Source organism: Aedes albopictus, chromosome 2 (genome assembly GCF_035046485.1).
Source record: "Aedes albopictus strain Foshan chromosome 2, AalbF5, whole genome shotgun sequence".
In the NCBI taxonomy this organism is placed as follows: Eukaryota; Metazoa; Arthropoda; class Insecta; order Diptera; family Culicidae; genus Aedes; species Aedes albopictus.
Window position 1 is genome coordinate 191,405,444 of NC_085137.1, and position 12,006 is coordinate 191,417,449.

The following is a 12,006-nucleotide window of genomic DNA, read 5'->3' on the forward strand; positions in this document are numbered from 1 at the left end:
TGGATTCCTCGAGGAACTCCTTCTGGAATTCTTTCACTTACAGGGGATGGCCAAAATGTTATGGATAGGCAACTTTTTATCTCCAACCAGTGAATCAAAATTCATCCATCGCGCAACAATAATGACAATGTCGCAACCTGTATTTGTTGCGACAAACAAACCCATGCGACATAAGTTTGTCCCAACTTGAAAATAATGGGATTAACATCGTACACCACGAGTTTAGAGATTTTCAAGCCTTGCATTGCGATTTTCGAACGGTAACTTCGAGTCGGTAAACACTGCAACTCTGGTGAAGCTCTATCATCAAACAGTTTCGACTTTGGGTTAGAAATAATTGATTAATCACGAGTTGAAAAGTACGCAACAAATTCAGCATCCGTTTTGTCTGCAACAAAAAATTTCGAGATCATGTCATTATCTGTTACCAGTAGGGATAAAGAGTAATCGTCGCACCTTCTTTGTTGCTTGTTTTGTGCCTCTTTTGTCTGACAATTCTCTTCACTGTCTCCAACAAAAAAAATCAACATGCTGTAACTTTTCATAGAATGCATAACCTAATTCGCCGGGAGAAATTATTACATTTTATAACGTCGTTTTAAGTATCAATATATTGTTGATGAACGTTAAAAAATTCATTCAATTCTATTCACTGGTTTCCGAGATATGACAGCTCAAAAATGAGTTGTCTAATAAATAGTGTTTTACCCGAACGATTCTAACTTTGCGAAACATTAACCAATCGAGCACAAATTTGTACCAATGATGCACATATAGTAGGTTGGGGGCTGTCCATAAACCACGTGGTCATTTTTTTGGGAGTTCTCAACCCCCAAACCCCCCCCCCCCCCGCGTGGTCATTAGTCCATACAAATTTTTTTATTCGTCCATACAAAACGGTCATTGGCCGACCCCCCCCCCCCCCCCTCATGACCACGTGGTTTATGGACAGCCCCTTCACAGACATCCAAAATTTGAGATTTTTTGATGCACTCTATGAAAAGTTATAGCATGTTGAACTTTTTTGTGAGAAAAAAAAAGTTGCCTATCCCAAACATTTTGGCCTGTATCTCCCATACTTTCTTCTGGGTTTCCTTCAGGGTTTTCTCCAGAGATTGCACCAGAAGTTCCATGTAGGATGCCTTCCGGAATTTATCCCTGGGGTTTTTCAGGTTTCCTCCAGAAGATGTTACTGGGGTTGCTTAAAAATTTCAGGCATTCCTTCAGATATTCCAGGAATTCTTTCTTGGTTATATACAGGAAGAACCTCTTGGAGGATTCATCCTAGAACTTATTCCGGAACTCTTTAAGGAACTCCTTCCGCGATTACTTAAGAAACCCCTTCCGGCGTTCCTCCTTCATTCCCCGATATTTTTTATTCCTGCAGCAGTTTTGTCTCAATCCCTCCAGATGTTTGCTCTGGGCTTCTTTCTAGGAATAAATTTCTTCAGGATTTTTTGAAGACACAGACACGTTTAATGCTTCCAATGAGCTATTTCTAGACAACGGACCACAACCAAAAACTTTTTCCGACAGCTCCTCAGCGACTAAATGCTTGGTGACACTAGCCGCACGACTAGGAAGCCACACAAACTCCTTCTGGGAATCGCGACAAAAGTACTTCTGAGAACATTCAAAAAGAAACACCATTCCCTTAAGGAACCTTTATGGAGCACTTCAGAAGAAATTCCTGGAGGAACCACAAAAATAATTTCTAGAGGATTCCTGGTGCTCCTGGATGCATTCCAGATGAAACCTCTTCGGGAATCTTAGGAAAAAAAATCCTCGGGAACTTCTGAAGGATTAAAATTTCGTTTTAATTCCCCAAGACTGCAGTGCCGAATTAGTAGCTCTATAGATCGCAACAGTCGAACTCTTTTAATCCGTTAAGTTAATAGTTTACTCTAGAATGTTATTCATTTTTTTTTCTACAGATTACCTGGATATTTCCCGAAATCGCTCCATAAATTCCGCCAGAAAATCCTCCCGGAATTTATTTCGTGGAGCCTCGTAACCGTGTGGTTAGCGTATAACCGTACCATACCATGGGGTGAGGATTCAACACCCGCTCCAAGCGATGAAACTTTTCGCAAGAAATGTTTCTTCCTCGTATCCACTGGTGCTCGTAATATGTGTCGCGTCCGTTGTCTAGTGTTAAGTTTCGTTCAGTCTGTACAACCTCTGGCTGAAGACGGTATCCGTGTCATTAAAAAAATCGAAAAACGGATTTCTTTTAAAAATTTCTTTAGAACATCTTCCTTAAATCACTTCAGAATTTCCTCTGGAATTTCCTTCAAAACTTTGATTAAAAGATCCTCTAAACATTTCATAAAAAATCCTCTAGAAAAGCTTTATTAGTTCAAACGAAGTTAATTATGATAAAGTCATACGTTGATCAAAACTTGAAAATAGCTTCGTTCGGCCATCAAAAACCTTTACAAATGTTTTTTTTAGGATTTTTTACGATTTTTTTTTAGAAAATCGTTTCCGGATTCCTCCAGGAATCCCTTCCGCCATTCTTTATTAAAATCAAAGGTTTCACCAGAAATTTCATTAAAAATCGTCCACCTATTCATTTGAAAAGTCTTACAAAGGTTCCTTCAGAAATTCTTCCAGGTATTATTTTAGGAATTTCCCTGGTGATTCCTTCAAAAATTCTTTATGGGATTCCTTCATAACTTGCCCAATGATCATAAGTCCAAGGAAATCTTTTTTGGATTTCTTCCAAAATAAATCCAAGTATTCCTTCAGAAATACTCCAGAAATTCGGTCTAAAAATCTAACAAGGTTTCTAACAAAAACTCTTTCGGAGATTAATTTTTAGAAATTTTCCAATGGATTCTAAAACTCAACCAGGAATTGCTTTAGAGATGTCGGGGCCCGTGGCGTAGTGGCTACACGGTTGCTTCATAAGCATATGGTCATTGGTTCGATCCCAGCCCCGGCACATTCTTCAGTTGCTCTTTCCCCCTGAGAGCAGCTGACACTGAGCCTCTTCTGAGCCAATGGCTCAAATGGACCCGGATACTTGGACATCGGCGAACGGCAACTCATAATGGACCCCCAATCGGACTGGAAAAAGGAACAACTAACAGCCACACATCAGCTTCCTTGTGCTCATCATTCTACCATGATAGGGTAGAAAGTGAAAGCAGCGCAACGGCAACCAGTGAGATGTAGTACAATTAGAATAGAATACATTTAGGCGCTGTACAAAGTATATGTACACAGCTTCCAATTGGAATCGCTCACGCAGTGCCCTAGTGGACAAATGGAGCTGTAAATTAGGGTAAGTGATTGAAGAATAAAAAAAAATACTTTATTAAGATTCGTCGAAAATTTATTCAGGGATTCTTTCAGAATTTTCTACAGCAATTCCTCAAAAGATTCGTTTAGGAGTTGCTTTAAGGATTCCGTTGCTAATTTCCATATATGTATTCTGAAATTGCTTCAGGGATTTATCCAACTATAATTCCTCCAGAGATTTTTCTTATTTAGTGATTCAGGCATGACTTCCTCCAGAGTTTCCAGCAAGAGTTCATACAGAGGGTCCTCTAGGATTTCGTCCAGATATTCTACCATCCATTCACTGTATTTCTTTTAACAATAATTCAAATAACTTCTATACGGATTCTTAATGGAAAAAATCGTTAAATAATTTATGAAAGAATCTCTTAAAAATGTCTGCAGAAATCACAGGCAAGTGAACTAAATGGTGGAAGTGGGATTTTTTTTTATTACCGTCTGGGTTTGGGCCGAAGGGTCTCAGATTTTCATGAAACTTTTTCCACAGGCAGGGCTCATGGATATATGTATGAACAAAAAAAGGAAAATTCAGGATCGCCTATTTTCCCGGAAAACTCAGGTGAATTTTTTTTGTTTTCCCCTGACACTACTTACTTTGAAAAATTATAACTTAAGAGAAGCATTGTAGAAACAAAGTTTTTTTTAGAAAATGAAAGCAAATTTTCTCAGAAATCCAAAAAAAAACTATGAACTGGAAAAAGTTTCCCACAAAATTTTCCACAGTCGAGAAAATTCGTAAAAAAGCCGGAAAAACTATGTCCGAACTCGTGGAAAATTTTCGAAAAAATATTTTTGAGAAGGTTATTTTATAAGCTTTAATCGCTGAAATTTTTGGAACGCACTTTTTTTTCGTTTTTGAGTTATGACCAATTTTGTTGAAAAATGTCCAAATGTGCCATAAAAGCCTTTTCTTTGAAAAATCATAACTCAACAACGAAGCATCGTAGAAACAAAGTTTTTTAATAAAAATAAAAGCAAATTTTTTCAGGAATCCAAAAAAAATATGAAATGGAAAAAAAATTCCACAAAATTTTTCATCGTTGAGAAAATTCATAAAGAAAAGCCGAAAAAAGTATTCCCGAACTCGTGGAAAATTTTTAAAAATATATTTTTGAGAAGGTGATTTCATAAGCTTTGATCGCTAAAATTTTTGGAATGCACTTAATTTTCGTTCCTGAGTTAAGGCAAATTTTATGAAAATTTACCACATAATATAGGCTTACATGATCATTTTCACATAGGAGGATTTCTGAGAAAATTTGCTTTCATGTTCTAAAAAAAAAAACCTTGTTTCTACGATGCTTCGTTCTTGAGTTATGATTTTTCAAAGTAAGTAGTGTCAGGGGAAACAAAAAATTTCCAAATGAGCTTTCCGGGGAAATAGGCGACCCTGAATTTTCCTCATTTTTTTTTGTTCATATATCCATGAGCCCTGCCTGTGGAAAAAGTTTCATGAAAATCTGAGACCCTTCGTGATAAAAAAATTCCTCAATAAATTTGTGAAGGAATCCTTTGCAGATCTCCAGGAGATGCTTCTAAAACAATTATTGTACAATTTTTTAAGAGATCTGTACACAAAAACCACTCAACTACCTTGAGAAATTTCTGAAGCAAATGAAATCACGAGGTAGCGGCTTGTGTAGACCAGAGCTATTTTGGACGCTCTTTTTATCAACTCGCCGTTGCAGGTATTTATAGAAATATTTCTTGATACAAGCCCGTGCACAAGAGATGGGTGGGAGGGGGTTAAGCCCCCCTCATTATCGATGATTCATACACTAGGCGCCCCTACACCTTTTGCCGAAATTGGGAAAAACCCCTCCCTTGGCGCCACTTCTGTGCACGGGCCTGTCTTGATAAATTCCTTAAATTATGCTAAAATAAGATTCTGAAGGAATTGAACATGAACTTATGTAGCAATCTTTCAAGGAATTTTCTTGTAATACCATGTGGACAAGTGTCAAGATTGATCTTTTGAGAAATTTCTTAAGGGACTCCCCAAGAAGTTTCAGGGAAAAATCCTTATTCCGGAAAGAATCAGTGGAGAAATTTTTGAAAAAAATAATTTCGAAGATTTTCTTGACAAGAATGCCTTTTTATGGGATATAAAGAGAAATCTTTAAAGGAATTCTTGAAAAAATCATTCTGAGAAATTATGCCATAATCTGCTTTCTGTTAACATTCCTGAATATTTTTGATGAATCCTAAAAGAAACCCCAAAAAAATAACAAGTCATGGAGGGGATTTCCCGGAATACTTCTTAATCAGGCACGATAGTGAAACCATTTCCAACCAACACGAAGTCGTATATGATGTAGAATAGGATGCTAAATTTGAGACCATATGCGTACATACTACCCACGGTGTGCCAAAACCGTTATTATCAAATAAAAATGTCCACCAATTTGGCACCCGTCATTCGAAAGATATACTATCCTAGTATCTACTCTGAAAATTTGAAAATCTTTTATCGAGGGAAATTGAAGTTTTTGCCATTTGAGCATATTGCGTTATTTCTATAGAATTTTCATATATGAGTAAATATGCACATATCGTTGTTCTACGTTCTTCAACAAATATATGTACATTAGTCTTCTGGAGGATCGACTGAGGGTTTTAATCTACGATTTAAACGGCTACGCAGTCTTGTAATTTGGGAAAACGAGGTTTATTATTTGCCCGACGTTTCGACACTGGGGTTTTGTGTCATCTTCAGGGGTAATTAATTACCCCTGAAGATGACACAAAACCCCAGTGTCGAAACGTCGGGCAAATAATAAACCTCGTTTTCCCAAATTACAAGACTGCGTAGCCGTTTAAATCGTAGATATGTACATTAGTTTTTCAAATACTTATTAACATGTATGATATCCAAGCATAGTTTCTGCAAATTTGACAACATTTTGTTAGAGAAATCTCAAGTTACAGTAATTTGAATAGTTTACTCTGATATCCCAACATATTTCCCTAATATGTTACCTATAATTCAGTGGTATTGGGTATCAACTCCAATTTATCAAAAATTAAGTGAGATTATGAGTATATCATATTTACACCCTTAAACAACTGCCATGAGGTGTTTGAAAGTGTAACAACAATATATATTAGCATGGGTAGAAATAGACATTTTACTCCTGCACACTTTTTGAGTTCCATTTTGGCCCCATATAAACTGTGCAAAATTTCAGCACGATCGGAGAAATTATATTTTAGCGCCAGCCGTTTTAAGTTTTCATACAATTTACTATGGGAAAAATCACCTTTTCAAAGAAAAATCGCCACAGGTGGCCCCTTAATCGCTAAAAATTAGTTTGATGAATGATTTCTGTAGGAAATTTGACGAGGAATCAACCCTTCGAACACCGCAAATCGATCTAAGGAATGTGGAAAAAGATATTGACTGAAAACCGAATAACACGGCAACGCCGTTTAACATGTAAGGATTAACAATAAATAATAATATATCGTCATTTTGTTGATCGGGAGAGGCTTTATGTTTTTTTTAACGAACATTACATCGCTTTGCGGTTTTCGGAGGTCTGAAATCTCGTGAAGTTTTTTTTTCAGAGATCACATAATTCATTTTTAGGGATCAAGGGGCGATTTTCTTTGAAGAAGCAAATTCTTCTCATACTAAATAGTATAAACATTTTAAAAAGACGGGCGCTAAAATATAGTTTCTTTGATTGAGCTGAAATTTTGCACAGTTGATATGAGGGCAAAATGGCACTCAAAAAGTATACAGGAACGAGAGTTTTACCATTTATTCCCATATATCCGTGTCCCAGACTAATACATATGGAATAATACATATAATCCTGTGTTTGACATTGAGGCTGAAAATTGCATAAACAATTTATATTAATTTTCCTATACTTCAAAATGATTAGCTATTGTGCTTTTTGTCGTATCTAATTCAAAGTTATCTTTTTGTTCAGTAAACGGAATATAATACTTCTTTTAAACTTCCGATCATTAGAAACTGTGCATTTACATAGCATTTCAAGTAAAATTTAATAACACATAATAAATCACAATAATAACACATAATAAATCTATTAGACTTTATAAAAAATCACTTATTTATACATAAAATCGTACGTTTATAAACGTACGCAAGGATATCTTATCATTGATGAAATTTCAGTCGTTGCATAGCTCAGATCCAGCTCGTAAGAAGATACTCGAAAGATACACTTTTTAAATTTATTTTACAAACGTCTAAAGCTCCCATACCATTGTGATTATCAAACCCATCAATGGAATGGTTGCAACTTATCGCAAATTGGAATAAAAATCACGCATATTAAATACTAATTTCTGAAAAGGATAACGTTTTTGCTCTGATGACATATACGGATTTGATAGTCGCATGGAAATAATTGGATTATAGCGATTATAAGTAAAATTTAGGGAAATAGAGTAAATTATTCAAACAACTGTAACTTGAGAGGAATATCAAAGGAAGGAATTTAACAAAATGTTGTCAAATTTGCAGAAACTTTGCCTAAATATCATATACGTTGGATAGTATTTAAAAAACTACTGTTTATTTGGGTTGAAATTATAAATGGCCATAGAACTACGATATGTGCATATTTACTCTTTACTCATATAAGAAAATCAACGCAATATGCTCAAATGACAAAAACTTCAATTTCCTTCGATGAAAGATTTTCAAATTTCACAAGTTTACAAAATAAAACGAAAGTCGTGAACTTCTGTCAATGACCAAAGTTTTTTAAGCACAATTTAGTGCTGATTTCGAAACCGACCATCAAAAAATTTAGAGTAGAACAGTTTTTGAGTTTTAGCTCAATATCGAGTTTTGTAACTTTTCAAAATATGTAATTTACTAAAATTTAAATATATTGCGTTTTGTTCAACCAATTTTAAATCTTTTTCCATAAATGAAAAGCTGAATACAATACCATTCGATCATCTGAATACAGGTTTTGCGTCAGATTGATGAAATTCAAGATATTAGCGAGTTTTGGGGACGATCTTCTTGAATTTTAGCAAAATTCCCAAAATTTTTTGAACAAATGTATTTTTTTTAATAAGATAAAACCAACTTAAAAAATCTTTCTCGACGTTTATTTGACATATCATATGTAGGCGAGTTACAGTAAAGATTTCAGCTCAATCCGAGCATTGATTACGGAGAATGAAATGTTTGAAGTGAGCGACTTTGCTTAAAAATAGAACAAAAATCGATTTCAAATCATCAACCTTGTATGGAAAGTCGAAAAAATTTCCGCTCTACTGTAATTTTTTTCCTTCGCGTTTTCGAACTCAGGGCATGATTCTACACCAAAAATGATCATCAGCTTACCGAGTTCAAAAATGCTGTAAACTAGTGTTTTCAGAGTAGATACTAGGATAGTATATCTTTCGAATGACAGGTGCCAAATTGGTGAACATTTTTATTTGTTAACCTTCCAGGACGCGCGCCATCAAGCAACCGAAACTGCACCGCGCTCTCGCTGTATGCGACGAGCGAGGTTTTTTGGTTGTGTTGTACTTTTTACAACAGCGTGCGTGCTGAAGGGTTAATAACGGCTTTTGGCACACCGCGTACCATTTAACCACGTGTTAAGTGTACGCATATCGCTTCCACTTTAGCATCCTATTCTACATCATATACGACATTGTGACCCGCTTCAACAGTGCATCAGAACTTCAGACGCACAAATCTCAAAAAGCAAGCTTCAAACAACAGTGCATTTTATTATTCTGTTCTTGCTCATTTGTAATAAGCTTAAAATAAGAAGTTCAGGTGCGGGTTTTGTTTACGAAGAGATTTGTGCCCTCGAAATCGTGAGTAGATGACAAAATCGGCCATTGTGGCGGCCATTTTGGGATTCTAACAACCCGGGCAGAAAAGAATTACAAAACAATTGCAAGTTTTACCATTCAAAAAGAATTACTGAATGGTAAAATTTGTCATTGGTTTGTTTGAAAAGGGAAAAAATAATAACTGACATTGTTCGATAAAAACACTAAAGAATGTCAAATTTTGACATTACAATGGCAAACCAAGAACAAAAAAAATAAGATAGAGAATTGCAAAATATACCATTATTGAGTTATTGAAAATATCAAAATTAGTTATTCCCTTGTCATCCATATATAAAACTTACAAGTTTTTTGGATGGAAAGTAATTGCAAACAAATATCAAAATTTACCATTAAAATTCAAATTTTGTCATTATGTTGTTCTTGATAAGTGCCTAAACTGCGAGTTCATCAAACTCGCAAAAGGTCAACAATATCTCACCAATTGCAAAATTTGTTATGATAGCAAAATAAATCATTCAGTAGTTATTCTTCCAAATTTAAAAATGACAAGCGAATGGAATATTTTGATATGATATCATATTAGGTATGCTATTCACATGTTGTTTTAAGCTCTTCATGAACAACTCATGAATGACAAAATAAGTTATGACAATAAAATTTGTTATTCTTTTGTTTTTGGTTTGCCATTCACCTCTACCCGGGAAGTCTGTCCTTAATCCATGCCAACATCAGTCATGTCCTTATGCGCAACCAAATCGTCAAATTAACTAAATATTTAGAGCAAGTTTAGTCGTTCAATTACCAGTTCTATTTAGAGCAAGTTTCCATCAAAAGATTAGTAACGTCAACATTTATTTGTCACTGTTTGCATGTTTTTTGTTTTGCTCGTGTTCCGTAAACTCTTCGTAAAATTCAACAAATATTTTGTCTTTTTTAACACAACGTGATCCGTAAACAGGCTGTAATTGTTACGTGCCAAACTATGTGTTTCATAGTTATCCAGATCGCAACATCTGTTTGGGTACAAACATAAACAGAGACGTGCGTTTAAACGCGTTACAAGAGTCACCACGCAAAAGAAATCCGGACTCTACCGGATCAAGTCAATGATCTCCAACCCTTTTGGGCCACGGAGATGAGCTTTGCGGGTACTCCTGTGGATGTTTTTTTTAAGAAGTCCTATATGGTCAAATTTGAATCATATTAAGGTGCTTTGAATTCTAATATTTTATTATGTGTTATTTCTTGTTAATTGCTTAGAAATCAAACATACCATTAACTTCAAGCTTATTTGAAATATTTCTCTATGGAACCCTTCCATGGTACCGAAAGGGACAAGGCAAGGGAACGCGGCCCTTATCTTATCACCGTAGGTGCTGGATTCAGCTGATGGTTGCCTCTCCACCTTAGATATAAATTGGACGCCGACGCCGATCGTGACATCAAATCACAAGTGATCGTAGACTCGTACCATTCAAATCCAAGTCAAGATGTTCAAGTTCTTACTTTGTGTGGCTCTAGTACCAGCCATTGCCCTAGCGGACGTTAGCTTTCGGGCGTGTAAGTAGCATTCCCGTTTTCTGTAACTAATATTTATTCTTATAATATGCTTGTTCCCTCAGGTCCCGACGGAGCACCAACGCCGGAAAGCTTGGCCGTTAACAATTGCACAGAAAGCAGCTGCATTCTGGTTCCCGGCGAGCCGCTGTACGCCCTTGCCAGTGGAATCGTGAGCCCGGTGGGCAGCGAAACGGCCACCGCCTATGTGGTCGTCCGAGTGGATGAAGTGGAGGTCGAATATCAAATACCGCGGGAACAGGTTGATGCTTGTACCGGAGGAATCATTGGAGGCTGTCCGATCGTGGCCGGAACACCGTTCAACTATGCCGTGGCAAACGATGAGCTGATCATTCCGGCCAATGACTTTCAGGTGGAGATCGAATTCGGTTTGATCGGGGATGGAGGGGTGAAGCTGGGTTGTGTTCGATTCGACGCGTATGTTCAGTAGAGTTAAGTTTATAGGAGAAAATAATAATAATTATTATTATTATTTATTAAAGACACTTTACCACGTTTGGTAGGAGAAAATAAAGTTTTGAGCTGCTTCAAGATGTTTAAATATATTTTATTATAAAAGTGTTCAACCATCATTCTGAAATCTAACGTAGAGAATTACTCAAGAAAATTCTCTAAGAATTTCTTTAGAAAATCTTTTACATTTTTTCCAAAGCTCCTCTCTGGAATTCTTCCTTTTGCAAGTTCTTCCCTGGGGATAAATTTTACGATATTCCTCCATGAATTGGTCCAATCAGGCCGGAACAAATCTCATTTTCTTCTTTTGTCACTTTGCTCGTTGACTCGTCAAGGGGGGGTATGATAAATAATAAATGTATTTGACGAAAAATTACCCAAACAATTAGGCAAAATCGTCAAACTCACTGGATTTGTTAAGACATTTTCTCGACAACTCTTATTTCACTTTAAAATTTTTAAATTTCTTAAATAATTTATTTTTGTCCCCCATCAAAATGTCGAATTTCGACCAAATTTTCCGAGGGGGGTGGTGACATAAGAGAAAATCGAAATTTGTGTCAGCCTTATTCCATTAAGAAATCTTTCATTGATTCCTGAAAAGATGAACCAGCCAACGGCTGAAAATCTCTATAATAAAGTAATAACAATAATAATTTCATGGATTCCTTCCAACACTGCTTCAAGGATTCCTTTATAAATTCCTCCAGGAATTCGGTAATGATATCTACCTAGGTTTTTATTCAAAAACTTCTTCATCGGTTTCCTCAGAAATTATCTCATGTATTCTTCAGGAAATTTTTCCAGGGCTTCTAACGGATATTCCTGCAAAAATTTTGCCAACATATCTCCAAGAATTCACGTAGG

General features: G+C 36.0%; 1 protein-coding gene across 1 annotated transcript; it reads left to right on the forward strand.

Annotated features, from left to right (window-relative positions):
• Positions 1 to 10,354: 10,354 nt before the first annotated feature.
• On the forward strand, positions 10,355 to 11,116 carry LOC109419020 (uncharacterized). Its single transcript, XM_019693238.3, has 2 exons — positions 10,355 to 10,668; positions 10,731 to 11,116. Exons 1-2 carry the CDS (start codon positions 10,599 to 10,601, stop codon positions 11,114 to 11,116), a joined length of 456 nt encoding a protein of 151 aa, XP_019548783.3. The 5' UTR covers positions 10,355 to 10,598.
• The last annotated feature ends 890 nt before the right edge of the window (positions 11,117 to 12,006 follow it).